This window comes from Podarcis muralis, chromosome 10, assembly GCF_964188315.1.
Source record: "Podarcis muralis chromosome 10, rPodMur119.hap1.1, whole genome shotgun sequence".
Taxonomy (NCBI): domain Eukaryota; kingdom Metazoa; phylum Chordata; class Lepidosauria; order Squamata; family Lacertidae; genus Podarcis; species Podarcis muralis.
In genome coordinates, this window is record NC_135664.1 from 47,447,406 (window position 1) to 47,468,881 (window position 21,476).

The 21,476-nt window shown below is 44.4% G+C and overlaps 2 protein-coding genes across 5 annotated transcripts in view; both read left to right on the forward strand.

Annotated features, from left to right (window-relative positions):
* NPTXR (neuronal pentraxin receptor) overlaps nt 1–7,483 on the forward strand; it is a 30,336-nt gene extending 22,853 nt beyond the window's left edge. For both annotated transcript variants that reach the window (XM_028746707.2, XM_028746708.2), the window contains exons 4-5: nt 707–886; nt 1,746–7,483. In XM_028746707.2, the coding sequence (XP_028602540.2) occupies nt 707–886; nt 1,746–1,970 (405 nt within the window). In that variant the 3' untranslated portion in view covers nt 1,971–7,483. The remainder of the gene's footprint in view (nt 1–706; nt 887–1,745) is intronic.
* A 5,389-nt stretch (nt 7,484–12,872) lies between these two features.
* Nucleotides 12,873–20,899, forward strand: DNAL4 (dynein axonemal light chain 4). Of its 3 annotated transcripts, none has more exons than XM_028746864.2 (4): nt 12,873–12,995; nt 15,735–15,936; nt 17,498–17,581; nt 19,882–20,899. In XM_028746864.2, exons 2-4 carry the CDS (start codon nt 15,865–15,867, stop codon nt 20,044–20,046), a joined length of 321 nt encoding a protein of 106 aa, XP_028602697.1. In that variant the 5' UTR covers nt 12,873–12,995; nt 15,735–15,864; the 3' UTR covers nt 20,047–20,899. The 3 variants fall into 3 exon arrangements, with proteins under 3 accessions (XP_028602697.1, XP_028602698.1, XP_077791089.1); XM_028746865.2 differs by lacking the exon at nt 12,873–12,995 and adding an exon at nt 13,002–13,314; XM_077934963.1 differs by lacking the exon at nt 12,873–12,995 and adding an exon at nt 14,475–14,570.
* The last annotated feature ends 577 nt before the right edge of the window (nt 20,900–21,476 follow it).

Below are 21,476 nucleotides of genomic sequence, written 5' to 3' on the forward strand. Positions count from 1 at the left end.
CTCACTTCTTAGCAGCCTCGTTAAAATGAAGTGGAAGGGAATGGGTTCAAACCCAAGACTCCACCTGGTAAGTACTTTCAGAGTCACAGGTTCAGGACTCCTGGCACGTGCAGCCAAGATTGTGGGGAGAGGCAGTGGCAGGTACATTTCCTTCCAGACAGGGTCATAGTGAACAGGAGACACTGACCATGTTGTTGCTGCAAGCAATGCTGGTGCCGCACTGGTCCCTGTCACCCGGGAAGATGATGGACCAGCATAGGCTGAAGCATCCCATTGGGTCAGAGTTCAAACTACTTCCAAATTTCAGGCATGGTGCCAGGAGGCTGGAGGGCTGCATGCCCCTGTGGTGGGGGGTGGGGCTAGAGGCAAAAGTGAGTGGAGCAGTGGATGTGCTTTTTACCTTTGAACAGTATAAATCAGAGGCTTATACCTACACATCTCTCCACCCACCCAGCTAGGAGGAATCATCACATTCAGGAAAGAGCACTCAAGGATGGCATAGACCAGGACTGGGGAAGGGCCTAAGAGAGAGAGGCTTGGAGAAAGGCATGTGTCACCCACTCCTGTTCTGCAGCCAGCAAGAAAGGACATAATGTGCTCCTCATCAGTTTTGGGGAAGGTGATGCTAAAATACATCAGTGGGAGACTCCCTCCAAAAAACTGTTTGCAGTGTTCATTTTAAGGCACTTTTCTGTTTTGTTGTCAGGTGGCTCAGCTGCCCATGAGTCTAAAGTCTGGGATGTGGCACCACATCTGCCTGACCTGGATCACACGAGATGGCATATGGTCAGCATATGAAAATGGGGAGGAGCGTGGGGCCGGTGATAACCTGGCATCCTGGCATCCGGTCAAACCTCATGGTGTGATCATCTTGGGCCAGGAGCAGGTGAGTCTAATCCATGTATTGTCTTTGCAGTAGTTAACTTAAACATAATTCAAGGACCTGCCCAAGTTTTGGGCTCAAAGGAACAAAATTTGACAACTTGGGTATAAGAGATCCCCAGCTGGTCTCTTGGACATGCCACATGTGTTGTCCTTGAAGCCTATAACCACACAGGGATTCTGGTTTGGATTTGCAGTGTGTCTTTAATAGAATTGTGGTTCCAAAAAAATGCCCACAGAAATTTCTTAAAATTCTAAGAATGTGTCTGCATGGCAGCTTATTGTGAACTTGGTGCTGCTCTGGCATGCAAGTTTTGTGCAGCGCCCACATGATGCCACCTTCATCCAAATGGCACCCTATGTTCCACCACTGCCCCCATATTCAGTCCAGATGTACAATTTCTACATTTTTGTTTTGATTTTTACTTGGGGGATTTCGGGCAGAAGTGGAGAATCTTGATTAAACAGGAAACTGTGTCAGAAGATAGTGCTGTGTGGATGTGATGCAAAGCTCGCATTATTGCTTGCACAATAAACTGCTGCATGGAAGCACTTGGAAATTTGCATTTGAATGCAAAAACTGGACATGCAGAAAGTTGCAGAGGGTGGGGAGAGAGCAAAGCTATTCCATAGTTTGCTGTGCCATACTGCTAAGGAAAGATGAGAATGAAACAGGGTCCTGAACTCCTTGGAAACCAATTGACCCAACGTTGTCACTTGCAGAGGATTGGCAGTGTGGCAGGGCCCATAGTTCAGCAGAGCCCATGGAAGGCCTCATATTCAATTTCTTGTATATATTTTTCTTCTCTATCTTATTGGCTGCCCTTTGTTTGTCTGTCCTTTTCTCCAACACGATGCTGCAGGATGCATTGGGTGGAAGATTTGATGCCACTCAGGCCTTCGTTGGTGAAATTTCTCAGTTCAACATGTGGGATCATGTCCTGACCCCGGCAGAGATTTTGGGCTTAGCCAACTGCACGGCCCACCTGCGAGGCAACATCATCCACTGGGATGAAAAACTGGTTGAGGTCCATGGAGGGGCAGCCAAGTGGAGCTTTGACGTCTGTGAGGAGAGGATGAAGGCGTGAGAGGTCCTTGTCCCTACCAAAGGAGCATGAAAGCTACTTCCCCTTCCTCCATTCTACTTAAGGAATGAGGCAGCACGGGAGATCTTTATCCCCATACAAAAACATCCTGGAGTCTGAATTGGTCTGGGGAGAGAGCTGTGTGTGTGTGTGTGTGCATGTGTGCAAGGGACAGGGAAACCTTCTGAACTTCAAAGAAAATTGTGACACTGTGTTTTTTCATTGTTTCAGTAAAACTCTTTCTGATTCATACCGTGAGTGGCAAGGCCCTCCAAAAAGACGGCCTGTGTGTGTGTGTGTGTGTGTGTGTTAAGGAGCGGTAGGCCATAGCCCAACAACAGTGTGATGAAGGCCAGGGGCTGATGTTGTGAATGGGAAACTGTTGGTGGAACTGGTATTGCCAACATTGCTCCCCCCCTTCCCATTTTGCTGGTGCCATCATTGATTTGATAAGGGGGCTCTGACAAGCAGGATTCTGAAGGCTTTAAAATTTGCTTGGTAGTGGCGGTATTTGCCCATGAGAAGCCATTGATTGTCTTGGAATACACAAGCCAATATTCCTTTAGTCTTTGCATGCAACCACCAGGAAGTTCCACTGACTTTTCTGCCTTCTGGCCTCTGATCTCCAGCCTTCACTAGTAAGGCAGCCCTTTGCCAACAGATTCCTTAATTCAACAAAGGCCTAAATTCTAGGTTCGGGTTCTCTTCTCCTTACGATAATCCAACATTCCACCCCAGATATGAAGCCATTTGAAATGCTGTGTGATTTGCACAGTTCTGTTCATTTTTAATGGGACTTAAGATTCCAAATTCTTTTAACAGCTTTTTCTTTTTTTAAAAAAAGAATCCATTGTTTTATACTTTATTATAGCTTTTAAAGAGGCAACGCATAAGTGGCAACCAGAAAATTCTGACTTTCCTACCTAACCCTTTATCTACGGGAGCTGCTCTTCCCATCTCTTCCCTTCCTCTAAGGGCTGATTCGCACATGCATGTTCTTTTACTTGATTTCTTGTCACTTGACGGTGTTATCACTTGATGACTCGCAGCTGATCATGTGAATGGCTTCCATTCAAAAGCATGGTGTTGGAAGAGATGTGTGATATGATAGGGAAGTCTCACTGTCTTTTTGATCTGTGATGACTGCTCTACCCAGGCAAGTCACTATTATTTGGCGATGAAGGCCACATGCACACCATACATTTAAAACAGCCACGGCTTCCCCCAAACTACAGCTCCCAGAATTCTTTTGCGGGAAGGCATGACTATTTAAAGTGGCATCACAGTCCTTTAAATGTATAGTGTCAATGTGGCCGTAATAATCAAACAATGGACTTGCATGCACGAATGAGCTCTAATGCTACACAGCTTCTTAATGGATTAGGCAACACAAAATTGTATGAGCAGGTCGACTCTCCTGCTGCTGACCCCTTGTAGATTGCTTCCAACAGTTATAAGCCTTCTGGTAAATGAGAAGAAGAACAGCCATTAGGTCACAGCAGGATCACTTCCTGACAATCCAATGTCCCGGCTCAAGAAAGGAACCATAAAGACTCCTCCTCGCTGTGAAAGCAGAGGCTAGATGGCCATTTTCTGGGTGTGCTCTACTTTAGGATTTTCTGTGTTGAGCAGAGGTTTCAATTAGATCCAGGCTGCTGGACCTCAGGCAGAGAAAGAGAGAGATAAGTGGTGGCAGAAAACGAGAGAAAAGGAGTAGCAGAATAAGAGAGGAAAGTATCAAACCAGAAGAATGATCAGCATCTACGTTTTGGCTTTCTAGATATTAGTTTAGATGCTCATGACATACTTTCTCCAATGCTTGCGGTGCATTGACTTTAAGCACTCAAATGGGGAATGAGTAGTAGAGACTAGACAAGAGCTTTCCAAACTGTGCGTTGCGACACATTAGTGTGTCGGCTGCAGTGTGCAGGTGTGTCACGCAACCGCTCCCTCCACTCCTCCCGGGGCTGGAAAGGGGTTAGTTAAACCTCTAATTTGCTGGTAAAACTGAACTACTGTGTTGCAAAATGCATGTCTAAAAAGTGTGTCACCAACATGAAAAGTCTGGAAAGCTCTGGACTAGACATTGCTCAATTATTTCATAGTTCTATAACTCCCATCTCCTCCCCAGTCTCTTTCCCAGAAAGAGCAATAGCAAATGCTCCCTTTGGCTTCTCACCATGAGAGATTAGAACGCAAGTATGAAGAACATAAAACCATGTTTGAGGATCCATTCTGATTTGTTTGTGGGGAGGTCACACGATGTCACGTGTTTCCACACTTTCCAGTCCTACTTTTCCAAGAAGCAGGTGAATCAGCTTTAGGTGCGTAGCCTGAATATGCCACTCTGTGAATGCCTCCCCCAAATAGCAGTGGTTGGGAAGCACCCTCAAGACTCTTTCCCTTTTTCCAGATTGTCACAATTATGTGGATACTTAAGTATTTCCCAAGTCAAGCATAAAGCATGCATTGAAGAAGAAGCTTGCCTCCCTCCTTCCCTCCCTGTTTTTTTCCTCCAACCTGTTGCAATGTTTACATTTAAGGTCAAAATATTTCTTCTGTTTTTGAATTCATTAAGGCGAGCCTTTCTCATCCTGAGTCGGTAACCGTGTGTGCCTCCTCCTCTGTGGCTTAAACAGCAATGATGTAAGTGACCCAAGTGCTTGCAGAGTAGCCTGCTGTTCCCAGCCCAATCTCTGCATATCATGGACCACTTGGTATTTACAGTACAATCCTATGCATGATTATTCAGTAGTACCACCAGTCAAAAGAAGCAATTGCCGCATAAATAAAACATGGATTTGATCACACAAATCCACAGGCCCAATTGTTTTGTTATTAATTATTTAAATTTAAATGAAATAAATTTGTATAAATTTGTATTAATCAAATTTGTAAAACGCAGCATAAAAATACAGACTAAAACCACAAAGCACATAATACGTTTCTCTTGTGAACTGCCCTGAGATCTTCGGATGAAGGGTGGTATATATATAATAAATAATAATAATATAAAAATAAAATAAAATAAAGAACAAGAGCAAAACAAACCAATAACCCCTCTCCTCCAAACACATTTAAAAGGACATAGACTGTTAATCTGCCAAAGGCCTGGTTGAATTGTTCTCCCAGCACACATTCACAGATAAATGTAACGTGAATTTTGTAGGGTTGCCTGCACTTAGCCAGTGGTTTTTGCTGGCCCCAGGGATAGTGCTAAGCACAGAAGGCATTGCATCATTTAAGATGCACAGTTTCACGAGAAGAAATGCTACTAGCAGCAGCAGAGCAGGCAGAAACAGCCTTGCAATTTGCTTTTCTGGAAACTAGACTTAAAACTGTTTTTAAAAGCTACCCAGGCTAGGATTTGGGTGTTTTTTTAAGTGGTTAGTTGACAAGCGTCAAACTGGAATACCCATGGACTGCCATGATTCTTTTTCAAGCTTCTCTGGTGACCACGTGATTGTTGCTGGATGTATCTGTGATAACCCTTCACCCCTTGTGTGAACCCTGTAAAAGAAAATGCTGTGTGTGCGTCAGCCTTGAACAGGCCATATTCTGAGATGGGAGGCCACGTCTGTGCAGTTAATCTAGCTGTGTTCTTTTTTCCTGTTCTGATCCCCGCCATTCCCCCCCCCCCACATTCTCAATGTGCCACTTAGGGGGAGGGACTTACGATAACTCTTGGAGCAGCTGACGAGAGAGTCTTCACTACTCTAGTGGAAAAGAAGACGTTGGGAAGAGATTGGAAGGGTGGCTGGTTAGCCACGGGTCAGAAATGTAGTAGCTGGGGAAGTCTGTATGCCTTTTGAGTGCCTGATATATTACAATGGTTTTGAAACCTGTGAACCCACTGATAACTGCACCTGTGAGTTATTTTGCTTTCCTTTGGGGATCTTGTGATTGCTTGTGTCGTGTTTTGCTTCCTCCCTCACCTTAAACTTACCACTTGCCATGACTGGTGATACAACACGTTGGATCTTTCTCTTTCTCTTTCTCTCTCTCTCTCTGAACAAAAGGGGTGAGGGAAGGCAGAGCGGACAAAGTCGTTTCATAGATTTCTGGCTCCTCCTTTAAGGACTGCTTTATATGTTGCACTTTTAATGGGCAAAGTAGATCTAGAACCAGAATAGCCAATGTGGTGGTGCTCCTCCAGAAGTTCATAGAGTTGGAAGAGACCCTGAGAATCTACTAGTCTAACGCCTTGCAATTCAGGAATATGTAGCTGTCCCCTACCTGCAGGGATTGAACCTGCTTCCTTCGTGTTATCAGCACCACACTCTAACCAACTGAGCTAACAACATCTAGCCTAACAACATTTGGAGGAGGTTATATCTTTGGTCTAGCATATAACCACTTGCCTCCTGTTACATGTAGGGTAGATACAGTATAAGCCACAGAAACCTACTACTCTCCAACTGGCGAGAAACCCAGGGGTGAAGCATTGCTGGATTTTGTTTCCTTCAGAAAGAGGCTGCCAGAGACTTATTGGTAGTTTGTGATATATGTTTTATTTACACATATATTCAGATGGAGCATAGGTGGAGATTCACAGAACTGAACCCATCAACAGAGTTTGCTGCTCCCCATCAGATTTCCAGAGAAACTGCCAACACCACTGGGATTTCCTGGAGAACAGCTCAGCCCTCTATGTTCTGACTGGGGTGGAATCTACACACATATAAAAAAAAGTTCTGAAAATGCTTTTAAAAAAAAAAAAAAAAAGCGTTTTAAAAACTACATTGAATTTTCCATAAGGCTCACCATCGCCATTTAGTGTATATCGCACTTAAAACACCCTTCAAACATTTTATTTGCAGCTGTATAGCTGAGTCACAGTTAGGACTGTTTATATTCCGCATAGGTACAGAATTACCCCATGGGAGAAGGCAAGACCTGCTTCACGAATGGCTCTTTCTTCCGGAAGACTCCAGCTACACAGAGCTATCTCCCTAACAAGGTTCTCCATTAAGGGTTCTTGACTACATTACCAGAGTCATTAGCAGCAGCCATGCTAGTCCAACCAGTTTGGCATACCTCACTCTTACAAGCAAGCATCACAGGGCCTGAAGGGACCCTGAGGTCATCCATTGCAACCCCCAATTTCATCCCATTATTTGGAGCCACATACACTAGCTCTCCACAGTGTATGTGGAGTTGTTAGTGTCATGTCAGTACACACCACTCTTGCAAGATATACCCACTAAAACTATAACATATAAAGCTGCTATCAAATTGTCCTGTTGCCAAGGGAACCCAAACCCCTCTGAGGGAGGAGACTAAACAGAAGTCGGTGAGGGGATGGAAGCAATGATGTTCAAGTTGTAAAACACTGTGATCAAGCCTGAGGGCATAATTAGACCACCGGTCACTTTCTCACTCTCCTTCTCGCTCCCCCCTCCTTCTTTTGTACAGTTGTTAAACAGGATTTGACATGTGCTCACACATGTATGTGTCATATGTATTTTTTTTTGTATATTTGATGGTTGACAATAAACTTTGGTGTTTGTATTTGATTCTCTTTAGGATGCTGAGGGTATTGTGTAAAATGGCAGACTTCATGAATAATAATAATAATAATAATGGGTGCAGGAGATTATTTCATAAGGCACTATTGATGTGCATTACAGGTCTTGATGATAATAATACAGGTCGCTGACACCAAGGAGCTTACATATATATTTGACAGCAAGGAAGGCAACAAGGAGAGGGATGAATTTAAGCAAATGCAGTTGCAGGTACTTGAGCTAGAGAGAGCTGAAGTGTCACACTGTTAAAGGTCTTGTTGCTTCTGATGGCGAAACATTAAGATGGCCCCCTGTTAGTGATGTCACAGTTTCTACTCCCCCACCCGCTACGCACGCACGCGCACACACATACACTGAGTGGCACTTGCACATTCCATGCAACACTTGCAAAAACTTGAGAAATCACTTTTCTTTCCAGAAGGAAATTACCGTATTTTTTGCTCCATAAGACGCACTTTTTTCCTCCTAAAAAATAAGGGGAAGTGTGAGTGCGTCTTATGGAGCGAAGGGCGCTGCGCAGAGAGGGAGAACTGCGCAGCGCCCCTTCAGCGATGCGCCTGTCCTGCGAAGCGGGAGGAGGAACAGAAGGGGCTCCTTCTGTTCCTCCTTCCGCTTCGCTTAAGGGGCGCTGCACAGAGAGGGAGAGCTACGCAGCGCCCCTTCAGCGAAGCACCTCTCCTGGCTTCTGCCTTAGCCGCGCGCAGCCTCTTCTGGGCTGGGGAAGCCTTCATCCTGCTGCCCAGGAGAGGCTGTGCGCTGCTATTCCATAAGCCGGGCAGCGATCCCGCTTGCTATCCTGGCTTCTGCCTTAGCCACGCGCAGCCTCTTCGGGCAAGGGGAGCCTTCATCCCACTGCCCTGAAGAGGCTTGGCGCAGCTATCCCAGAAGCCAGAACAGCCAGAGGCTATCCCAGAAGCCAGATCCCTCTTGCTGTTCTGGCTTCTGGGATTCAGAATATTTTTTTCTTGTTTTCCTCCTCCAAAATCTAGGTGCGCCTTATGGTCTGGTGTGTCTTATAGAGCGAAAAATACGGTATATATTGAAGTGAGAAGAAAAGAGAAACAGGAAAATGCTTGGCATCCTTGAAGAAAGTGAGGTTAGCTAGATCCTACACACAGCAGCATGTTGCCAGGGTGGGGTGCGTGGCAGACGGCTAATGTTAGTGCGCATACTTTGAGAGCAGGAGGTTAGAGGTTCAAATCCCTGGTATGTCTATTTTAAAGGATCAGATGGGGGAAATAGGCCCTGGAGGGCTGCTGCTATTCAGCGTAAATAATGCCAGGCTAAAGGGGCAAATAATTTTACCTGGTATAATAGGGCAGCTACTGAGGAGGCAAAAGAATACTCTTCCTATCCTCTTCACCAATCCAGGTACCAGACCTCAAGTCCCATTTTTAATTTGCTGGTGACTCCTGGGTGTTTTGTTTTTTAAATGTTTTATTGAATTCTGTAACAAAAAGGAAAAGGACTTAACAATTGCAATTATGGGATATACATCTAAGAATACTTTTTTTCACTGTCACCTTACAGAGGAACTCGTCTAATATTAACCACGGAATAAGATCAACAGAGAACAATTTTTATATAACGCAGTTATGAGGTCCAAAATTAACACACTAGTACCAATAACTTTGCAGATCATTTGCAGTTGCATAAGTGATAAATTCCCACTAATTGGTGTAGAAATGTTCTTCAGATCCTTTTGAGACTTTTCAATTGTGTGTTGTTTTCTCACCTATCACCAGATTCCAGACTTTATTACACCACAAGGACGACTGTAAATCTTGCAATGTCTTCTATTTTTTGAGCAATGGAAATTCAAGCAGCCACCAACAGATGGCTCCTGGATTTATATACCCTGCCCTAATCTTCCTGCCACCCTTCACACCCAACCTCACAGCTACTGGCAGCTATAAAGAGGTGCAGCTCTGTGTTACCTCCAAGGTTTGCTCTTGCCCATGAACTAACAGGCATTAGGAAGCACCAGAGAAATATCCACATGGCACTGATACAGAACCATTTATGACTCTGGATGTTGAATGTTCATTGCAAAGCTTGGGCCAGCATCTTCTGCTTTCGCCTCTCCAGTGCTGTCTCTGCACCATCCCAAATCTACAGGTTAGTTTAACATGAGTTGTACATTTACTCAACCAGCACACGTGATCTGCAAGCACATGTAGCTGCAACACATTTAAGAGCTTCACACAGGTGGCTATATCTGAACCAGTGAATCTACACTCCAAACTATTGTGGTTGCTGTCGCAGCATATTCATGGCATATCGGGAAATGTGCCAATCTGCTCTGAACAGAACCAGAAAACTCTGGTGGAGTTCAAACACAGAGGGTGTGTTCACATTACCACTTTGAAGTGTGGTGAGGCTGTTGTTTTTCCAGTGTTTCACCATACATCAGCATGGCATCATTAGTGTCAGCTTCATTTCTGTTTTTGTACACACCAGGGGCCTTGATGTAACAGGGATGTCTATAAGTATTTGCATAGCTAGAGATGGATTAGCAATGCCTTAAGAACTCTAGCTGGTGTGAGGCTGGTTTAAGAAAAACCGCTTCAAAAAGTAGAATTTTATAACCAAGTCCAGGACACACATGCATTTCAGATAATATGTGTCACAGACTAAAAATCTAGCACAGGAAATGTGGTAAGTAAATAGGAGAATGAACAGAACCATAGATAAATGTGTGGGGTTTTTTGGGGGGGTTTTACAGCAGAGTGAAAATACTGAGGAAAGGGAGGAAGGGTTGACTGAGATCAAAGAAACATTTTCCTCAGAAAAATAAATGATTTCAAAAGTATTTAATAAAAATGGCATAGCTGCAAAGAAAACTATAAATATGGACCAGCGTGGTACATTTCACACAAAGAACAGCAACAGATTGCTGAACAATGAAAAAAATATATTAACAGCCTTTCTGCTATGATGACATATGGGGGTGGTGGTGAGGAAATGAGATGGTGGAGACAAAAGGTAAGGAGAGGAAATTAAAAACTTTAAAATTCCACATAGGAGCTATTTAGGGATGCAAAACAAGAGCACATATAATCTCAATCAAAAAAGGAAGCTGCAAAGGAAGCCAAGAAATAGGACATGGTTCAAGAGGTCCTGGGATCCAGAAAGAATGTGTAATTTAGCAAATGGAAAAAAAAGCAGAAACATCAGCCACTATAAATAAGACTTAAGGTTAGCAGAGAACTGAAATCGTGAATAGCCAAACAGATGGGTTGCAAATACACAATATACTTGGATTGATTAGCATTTCTGTCAGTCTGGTTTGCCTAACATGTAATAGCTGCAGTCCGCCAGCCACGTACTACAGCCCAATGAGGCCAAATTGGCATGAGGTTTAAAACAATCATTTTTGGGTCAGGACTCTCAGACTCAGAGCTGGCCCAAGACATTTTGCTTTCTGAGGCAGAGGAGAAAATGGTGCCTCTGCCCCACATCAAACCAAAGTGCCTGGTGCCTGAGGACAATTAAGTTATTTTGACACCTGAAGCAGAACACCTTAGTTGGTTTGCCATATGTCCTCTTTTTCCAGGACACATCCTCTTTTTCATGGGTAGAGTCGTCATAGTGATCAATAGTTAAAAGTGGAAGTGTCCTCTTTTTTGCTCTTCAAAATATGGCAATCCTACCACCAGCCCCTCTCCTCCCAAACTGGCTGCTCTTTCATAACACTGCTCCACTTTGCCTAAACTCTAGTGTCTAGGGTCTAGGGTCAGTCCTAGGGGAGGATGGCTCCAACTGCAGCCTCCTTCTGCACTCTTTCTCTCTCTCGCTGCAATGCCAGTTCACCCAGTCATTTAAGATGATGAGCAGTATTCCCCTTTCTTCCATAGCTGTCACGTGTCCCTTATTTGAAGGGACAGTCCCTTATTCCAGCGCCATGTCCCACTGCTGTCCCTTATTGATAGATGTCCCTTAAATGATGTCCCTTAAATTTCAAAGGAAGAAGCTCCTCTCCCTCCCTCCCTGCCGGCCAGGGAGGAAGGAGGCTCTAACTGTGTTGCTTGGGTGTGTTGCTCACCCAATAAGAAGTCTAAGAACGACTGGGGGGGTGGAGCTTGCATGCCTTGTGTGTGGCTAGTTAATGCAAGCTGAGGGGTTTTTTGAATGCTGGACGCCATTTTGTTGCACGTGCTGCTGCAAACTTTGCAGTGCAAAGCCAGGCCGGGGAGCCATCTTAAGTTGAGGCTGCATAGGCCTTGTGGTGTATGTGAATCAGATTCTATTCAGCTGAACCTCTGGTTACAAAGTTGGTTGGACCAGCATGAGTTTGACCAGACTGCAGGAGGACAGGAAGACTAGAGTGCCTGGAACAGTTGAGGCTGCAGGCCCCTTATTTTGGCTGCTGGTCCCTTATTTTCAAGGCTGCTGGTCCCTTATTTTCAAATCTGTAAGTTGACAGCCATGCTTTCTTGACCCACACCTCTCTTTGCAACTGTTCTCTTTTTTCAGATAGGGCCATTGTTTCTCCATGAGTGAAATTAATGTTCTTTGTTACTGTAACAGGCTTGTGGGATCAAAGTTTCATTACTAGAACCTCCAGGATTCAATAAAATCCCACTCTCCGTTTCCAAAGCTCTCACTCCAGCGGTATAATTGAGGGCGTTTAGTTGCTGCTCTTGTGACACAATTGGGAGTCAGAAATCATAGGCACTTCCACTGAGAACCGTAGCTGTCAACCTTCCCTTTTTTTTGCGGGAAATTCCCTTATTCCAGCGCCGTTTCCCGCTGCTATCCCGGATTGTTAGATATCCTGTAGCCTGTCCCCGGGACAGGAGAGGCTGCTGATCCCTTATTTTCAAACCTGAAAGTTGACAGCTATGCTGAGAACCATGCAGAGATGTACCAGCAAATCCAGATTTTTTCTGACCACCTTGCCTTGATCAATTTCCCCCAGCTTTCCTTTCTTCTCCCAACCCCCACGCCCCCTTAGTATTTTTATTTGAATTATTCACAACCGTTCAGTTTATTTTTTAATAAATACAGAATTCAGGGTCTACACAGGGTTAGGTTAAAAAAAAAGTTCCCTGGCACCCGCCTGCTGGGATACTTCCCTCCCAACGTGACGGGGAGAGAGGCAGGAGAATGCCGGGTGCTTTGGACTGTGCCTACGGGGACAGAGCACCTTTAACTGCCTGGACAAATCACACCTTCCTTCCTACAACACGATCACAGCTGCGAAACCTCTGGTGCCGCTTTGCAGCATGTAGGCATTTTATTTATTTCCCAAATCGCATCCGGCAGCTGATAGACACCCCCAACTCCCGCCGCCGACGATCCTGAAGGACCTTTTCCCCCCTCCTCGTGACCGACAAGCGCTCGCAACCTACCCGGCGTTCTCCGCCCTTCGCGGCTCGCCCTATGGGTGAAGGGGGAAGGCGGGACTTCCGGCGTCGGTTGCTAAGACAAGCACGTTTCCTTTCCTTAACAACCGCAGGGAGGCTGGTATTTGGGGCTCCGGGTCGAGGTGACTCAGGTGAGAGAAGCCGGGCAGGCGGGTCGGGCTCCCTGCGCCCCGTTCCCCTCTCCGCCCCGTCGGAGTGGAGCCTTGGGCGCTCCCGCCGCCCGGAGACCCCAGCGCCCCCCACCACACCTCCCTCCCGGCCGGCCAAGGGCCACTCGAAGCGCCCCCAGCCCGCTCGGTCTGGCGGTTCTGGCCCCTCACAGGATGAAGCGCGCTCCTGGCCCTGAGCACCTCGCGCGGTCCGGCCCCCTTGGGGCGGGGGGGTCATCCCAGGCTACCATCTTCGCTGGGTTTTGACGCGGAGCCTGGCGGGGCGGCGGACTCTGGCGTGGTAAGAGGTCTAGGCTGGATGAAACGAATTTCCTCAGGGAGCAACAAAGGCACCAAATGTTCCGCTGTTGCAGATCATTTCTCTAGCTCACCTGCTTTAGAACACTTTAGGTCTTCTTGCAATGTTTTGTGCAAATGCAAATGCAAAAAAAAGGCTGCTAGGGGAGAACTAGGAACAGTAGAATCCATGAAGAAGGCAGAAGACAAACCTAAACATACCGTCTCCTGTTCGGGTTACTTCCTTTAGCCCATGGCTGTACTCATAGATAGGGAACATTACTAATAGAAGAGGAAAGTCATTCACACAAATGCCCAGGCGCTAATGGATGTTTCATGTTTGCCAGTCTCTTGAGAACAGCGAACTTTTTCTCTTCCAGGAAGTTGGCATTAGGCGTTAATTTTTTAAAATGTGCTTTTTTCATTTACAGCTCAGCTATGGAAACTCAGAGTGAGCACACTGAAATCAATATAGCTAAGCTGCTTACATCCATTGATTTCAAAGGGCCTACTTTGAGTATGACTAATATTGGATATTTTCCTATATAAGCAGCAGCATTGGATGTTGATATTTCGATAACATATGAGCCTGACATACTGAGTCAAGCTAGGGGTCTCTCTCTCTGATATTGCCTTCTTTATTAGAAGTTTTCCAGAATTTCAGGTGGAGATCTTTCTTGCCTCTTGCTAATCAATCCTTTTAACTGGAGCTGCAATGGTATGAACTTGGACCCTTCTATATGCAAAGCATGGGCTTTACCACTGACTTATGACGTCTGCCTGCTTGGGGGCCAGTGGGCACATTTGGAATTTTGCAGCAGTCACAAAATGGCTGCTTGTGGGAGGCATTGCATAACATGAAATACCTGCCTGCAAGATAGAGAGAGAGAGAGACCAGAGCACAAAGATATGTCCACCTATCAGTGGAAGAAAGGCACCTACATCTGCCACCATTACACTCACTCACAGAGAGGTTCTTTGCATCTCTTGGAATAAAATCCAAGCCCATTTAGTTATTTAAGCTGTTACCAAGGACTGCTTTTCTAGAACTGTCACCAAAGTATAAGGGCTAATTAAAAAGGTAAAGGTACCCCTGCATGTATGGGCCAGTCTTGCCAGACTCTAGGGTTGTGCGCTCATCTCACTCTATAGGCCGGGAGCCAGTGCTGTCCGCAGACACTTCCGGGTCACGTGGCCAGCGTGACAAGCTGCATCTGGCGAGCCAGCGCAGCACACGGAACGCCGTTTACCTTCCCGCTGGTAAGCGGTCCCTATTTATCTACTTGCACCCGGGGGTGCTTTCGAACTGCTAGGTTGGCAGGCGCTGGGACCGAACAACGGGAGCGCATCCCGCCGCGGGGATTCGAACCGCCAACCATGCGATCAGCAAGTCCTAGGCACTGAGGTTTTACCCACAGCACCACCCGCGTGGGCTAATTGGATACCCCTAAATAAACAACAACTGCAAAGAAAAGCTGTTTTTAGGCCTGCTGTTCTCATATCAGTACTCCGCCCCCCCCCCCCCAAGAAGGCATCTAAACAAGCATTCAATTGATCTTTTATAAATTGAGTGTACGTTTTTAGGGGGAAATTAAGCACAAAAGTGGCTTTTGATAGATGATAAACTGGCAAAAATATCATAACATGGCAAAATATAGGATTTACCTAGGCTGATACCTCTATTCATCGCTTGGCTTGGGTTATTCCAAGGTCCTTTGAAAGATTCCATATCCATGATCTCTCAACCTAGAGTAGCTCCAGCCTGGGGGGAAATCTTTAAGGTTAGGAGAAAGATGTCTGCCCACCTTTGTGAGCTAATCAATCCATTTCAAACCAGAGATTGGCAAGAAGTAGGGCTTGTGCAAAGCTAATCAGAGAAGGTTATTGTGGGATTAAGTTCCTATTCTTAAAGTTGACGAAATAAGGATTTTTAAGTGTCAGCCTTTTTTTTGTTAGACCAGGAGGGATATAATTTCTAAATTACAGTATACCTCAAAGTATTTATGGGCACATTTGATTGAATAGCTGTTAACTAGGCAGGATGTAAAGGAAATTGTTCCTTTAGTGACAGATAGGAATATACAAGCCAGAAGACTTGCTACTCTGTAAGCTTTTGCTTGCAAAATAGAGTTGGCATTTTGAAATGGCAGTAGCAAAGTCAAGCAGGCTGGGATTTTCACAGTATTTTAATATTGTTACCATGTCAATTTTACGTCTTATGCTAATAACAACAGACGTTGCAAAAAAGACCATCATCTAAAACTATAGCATCATAATGCGTGTATATTATCTAGCCATGTATAATCATGACTAGATGAATGGCTCATTCTTTATTTTGACTCTTTTAAAGATCTCAGATGTGTGATATCCTCATGCTGAGGATACGTCAACTGAACTATTTTCTCCCTCTCTTTTTCTCTTAAGCATTGGAATACCCTGCTTCTGCAAAACAGATCAGACTGAATTCTAAAAGGTCCTAGCCTTTTCCTAGTCTGCCCTTGATTGGTTCCCTACAGGCTGCTCTGCCCCTTCCCAGGGTCACAGTGGACAGACAATGGCAGACACTGGGGAGGGGAAAAAAGAGGAGGCGGACTATAAGAGACTTCACAGCTTTCCACTGATCAGGGTAAGAATGAGAATAATGAAGTATGATACGTTCTTGGATCAGGAGATGTGGGGGCTTGGTGCCATTAGCTTCCATTTTACTTTGCTACTTAATTTAAATAGGAGTACTGAGGTGTGGGGTGACGCAGACACTTTATTGGTATATCTCATAAAAATACAGTTGCACAAGGCACTCCCAGCAATCTTGTTAAAATGGGGATGTGTGTCTATTGCTCAGCAAACACCATCTTCTTTCTTTATTAAATTTCTATCCCACGCTTCTTCCCCAAAGAGTTTATTATCAAGTATTTTACAAAGTACACATGAAGAAGCAGAAGTCATTGTGGTCATTGTCTACAGTGGCTCAACAATTTCTGAACGATTGCTCAAAAGAAAGTGGTGTGCATGAAGGCATGAAAGAAAACTGGAAGGGTAAACAGAGTACCAGAAGAAGAGCCTTTTGGATCAGTCCTGTAGTCCATCTAGTCCAGGAACCTGTTCTTGCAGCAGCCAACCAGATGCCTATGGGAAAGAGGAAAGGCATGTGATGTTATGAGGGAGTTCTTGATAGTAGATGGGACAATAAGTGGGCAGCAAGAAAAAATGATGGAACATTTGATGCATGTGGAGGAGGTATAAGTCCTGTATACACATACTACTTCTGGGTTAAATGAACACAAGAGGAATAATAATAATAATAATAATAATAATAATAATAATAATAATTAATTATTTATTATTTATACCCCGCCCATCTGGCTGGGTTTCCCCAGCCACTCTGGGGAAGAAGAGTGAGGACAAGTGTCCTAGCTCTGACCCCTCTTGCCATTCCCTCTACTTATGCAGGCTCCATCCATTATTTAAGACTCTGAAATATTGGGTTTTACATTGCATGGAGAGGCTACAAAAGCAGAACAAGTCCCCCTGCTGCATGGGGAAGGGGTGGAATTAGCTTGTTCTTTCTCACTTCCTGCCTCCACATTATTCTTAGCACAGAAGTAATAAACATGGGCAGGATTATAATATCTCTAGGAATGGAGTATTGCAATTTTTAGCATGTGCTGCTGAGACATTTACCTGTGTAATAGGAAAGCAGAATGATTGGAAACCATTTTGTATCTTCCAAAGGTAAAATTATCTTGGCATTTGAAAGTCTCTGTGTGTATGGCAAGTTCAAGAACTGCAAACTTACTTATTTTAGCAAGGTTTTCCTTAGTGTTATACATATCTATATTTTAATACAAACAGCTAGGTTTTAAAATCTTTGGCATGCTTCTGCCCCCAGTAAGGATGGGACGAGGAGAATGGGACAGAAAACCAATGTACCTCAGAGCTGTATCTAGCTTGGAAAGACGTCTTGCTTCAGGACTGCCATTTCTATAAACAGGGAGATATTCCAGTTGCCTAAATAAACTTCTCAGTCACAGAGGATTTCTCTTGAATTCCTGTGCCTGGCTTCTACACTTTCCATCCTTTGCCCACTCCTGGCCAAGCATGAAAGAAAGAAGAGGTGGTGGCTCCCAGATGGGTCTGGGAGTGTGGGTTGCTTTGTGGCTGATGGCCTTCCTTGCATTGTCTTCCAGCACACAGACATGCCAGAGGAGATGCGAGTAGAGACCATGGAGTTGTGTGTCACTGCGTGTGAGAAATACTCCACCAACAATGAGGTATTGGTCATCTCTGAGAACTACGTGCTTGGATTTATTTATTTTTGAATGATAAGGAAGATACATAACAACAACAACAATTTATTATTTGTACCATGCCCATCTGGCTGGGTTTCCCCAGCCACTCTGGGCGGCTTCCAACAAAGATTAAAAATACATTAAAATGTCACACATTAAAAACTTCTCTAAACAGGGCTGCCTTCAGATGTCTTCTAAATGTCAGGTAGTTGTTTATCTGTTTGACATCTGATGGGAGGGCGTTCCACACATTACTATTAAGCTCCCATGTCTGTGGGGGGAAATTGTTTGATCTCTCTGTCAGTTGACTTGAAATTAAATTTAATTAGCCAATACAACAATAAATAGAAATAATTCAGTGATGATACCGGAATCATATTAATACAAAATACCCATGTAAACACATGATTGTTTAAATTGGTGGAGCAACTAATTTCAATTAAAAAGATAACTTCAATAAAAGTTACAAATTCATCTCAAGACCAAAATATAAATGTATCAGAGCTAACAAAAATGACCATATAATTGATATGCATAATGACAACAGTTTGTTTTAAAAAGCAGTTACATAATGAAGCCAAGAACAGCAGATAAAACAGCGTGTGTATGTGTGTATTTCTCTCTATATACTGTGAGGGGGGAAAGTACTTGATCCCCTGCTAAATTTGCCCCCAGAAACCCAGAAGACAAAAGTCAGAGATTGATGTGCATTATGATGAGTGAAATAAGTTTTTGATCCCTTTGCAAAAGATGACTTAGTACTTGGTGGCAAAACCCTTGTTGGCAATTACAGGGGTCAGACGTTTCTTGTAGGTGGCCAACAGGTTTGCACACATCTCAGGACGTATTTTGTCCCACTCCTCTTTGCAGATCCTCTCCAAGTCAGTAAGATTTCAAGGCTGATGTGTAGCTACTCGAACCTTCAGCTCCCTCCACAGATTTTGATGGGATTAAGGTCTGGAGACTGGCTAGGCCACTCCAGGACCTTCATGTGCTTTTTCTTCAGCCACTCCTTTGTTGCCTTGGCTGTGTGTTTTCGGTTATTATCATGCTGGAATACCCATCCTTGACCCATTTTCAATGCCCTGGCTGAGGGAAGGAGGTGCTCACCCAAGATTTGACGGTACATGGTCCCGTCCATTGTCCCTTCGATGCTGTGAAGGTGTCCTGTCCCCTTAGCAGAAAAACACCCCCAAAGCATATTATGTCCCCCTCCATGTTTGACGGGTGGGAAGGTGTTCTTGGGGTCGTAGGCAGCATCCCTCCTCTTTCAAACACGGCGAGTTGATGCCAAAAAGCTCGATTTTGGTCTCATCTGACCGCAACACTTACACCCAGTTCTCCTCTGGGTCATTCAGATGTGCATTGGCAAACTGCAGACGGGCCTGTACATGTGCTGTCTTGAGCAAGGGGACCTTGCGGGCTCTGCAAGATCTAAGTCCTTTATGGTGTGATGTGTTACCAACTGTTTTATGGTGACTATGGTCCCAGTTGCCCTGAGATCATTGACAAGTTCCCCCCGTGTAGTTCTGGCCTGCAACATCACGATTCTCCTGATCATTGCAACTCCACAAGATGAGATCTTGCATGGAACCCCAGACCGAGGGAGGTTGACAGTTACTTTGTGTTTATTCCATTTGCGAATTATTGCACCAACTGTTTTCACCTTCTCACCAAGCTGCTTGGCAATAGTCCTGTAGCCCAGTCCAGCCTTGTGCAGGTCTACAGTCTTGTTCCTGACATCCTTGGACAGCTCTTTGGTCTTGGTCATGGTGGCTAGTTTGGAATCTGCTGGATTGATTGCTTCTGTTGACAGGTGTCTTTTGTACAGGTACTGTAACGAGCTGGGATTACAGGTAACACCTCTCCCTTACAGCAGGTGCTTCTAATCTCAGCTCATTACAAACAGTGAAGATACCAGGTAGCCTGACATCTGGCTGGCTGGTTGATAGGAGATCAAATACTTATTTCACTCATTATAATGCACATCAATCTCTGACTTTTGTTTTCTGGGTTTCTGGGGGTTTTCCTGTTGTTATTCTGTCTCACAGCTACAATAAACCTGCCATTAAAATTACGGACTGGTCATTTCTTCGTCAGTGGGCAAACGGGCAAATTTAGCAGGGGAGCAAATACTTTCCCCCCTCACTGTATATATAAACAGTTGGTGAGCTTCAGCGGCATATGAGAAAGAATCCATTTCTCTCTCTTTCTAACTTGCTGTTCCTTCCCCTTTGGCTCCTCTTCCTTTCCTTGTTGAATCTCTTGTTTCTTCCCTTCAGAGTGCTGCCAAGATGATCAAAGAGACAATGGACAAGAAGTTTGGCTCCTCCTGGCATGTCGTGATTGGGGAGGGCTTTGGTTTCGAGATCACCCACGAGGTGAAGAATCTGCTGTACATGTTCTTTGGAGGCAGTCTTGCTGTTTGCGTTTGGAAGTGCTCCTGACATACTCCATCTCTCTCTCTCTCTCTCTCTCTCTCTCTCTTTTCAAGCTCACCACATTCAGGAGATTTCCCCCCAGACTTTGCATTGGTTTTTGTACAATTTAAAGGGCAGGCTTATTTTTAATAATAAAATATTGAGCTTTTTCTTATTTATATACCAGCTTTATGACAAATACTGAGTGTGTGCGTGAGTGTAAGTAAATATGTTTGAGCTACTTAATCCAGCTCATAGAGTGCTTGACTCTGATTTTACCAATGTGGCTTTTTGCTTAGAGGTGGGGATCAGGGGATGGTGACTGCAAGTCACAGTTTATGAAGCCATACATTGCAGAGAGAGCATGAAGAGTTTGAATCCAAACTTCCCATTGCTTCTCCTTGCTATCTCTTCCCACTTTCTGGGAGAAGACCAGAAAAAGGCAGCTGATTTCTCTTTGCCCAGATGACAGCTGCCTGGTTGTCAGAAGTGTGTGTGCCAGCTTGACAAACCTGACCCAGTGGACGGTTGCTAGGATAATTGCCCTTCCACCTCCTCACTACACCTACAGAGCACTGATATAGCTTGTAAAGCGTATGGCACACAAATAAGACTATTTTGCATAGCATGTGGGATGGGGTGGGAGTGTCACGATGCCAATATGTTGTATCTTGTTCAGAAACTGGTCGTGGGAAGAAGCTCTGCCTGAGCTGCCAGTTTCTCAAAACTTTTAAGTACAATTGTACTTCCATTTTGTAGAGTCTAATAATGCTGTCACGAGGGTGTTGATTAACGGTCCTTATTGTATTTTCTATATAGTCTATTTGAATTTGGAGTGTGAAGGGGACTTACTTTTTACAATAAACTTTTTTTAAATGCATGGCTTATGTCTGGAGAATTCACTTGGATCCATTGTGTTTGTGTGTGGTGGTGGAAGGGTGGCATGAGCTTTTCATATATTCGCCAGAAGAGCAAATTCTACCGTGTATGTTATGAAAGGATGGCTTGTGATGTCAATTTTCGTACTTCAGTTGTGGCTTATTTCCCCATTTGATCTTTCTGTGATAGAACTCAGGGTGGTGTAGGTAGGGCTTAAAACAACTTAAAACATTTGTATCTTGCCTTTCCTCAACAGAGATCAGCGCAGCTAACAATAAAGTTTAAAATAACATACCACAATTTATTTTTTAAAAAACTTTTTAACCCTAAACCATATCCAGGAATCACATTTTTGCCTCTTCCTATGATATATGACTTACCTGAGTACTGTGCTGATATTTGCACTGTAGCTGGTATCTACTTTTGGTCCACCATGCTTATATAGTGGGGGATTACTGCATGGATGATCATGCCTTACAACGAGGGACTTCCCAAGTCTTGCATTGATATACATCTGGCAAAATATCTGTATGATAAACATGCATAGTATTCAATATGACACCATGGGAATGTGCACC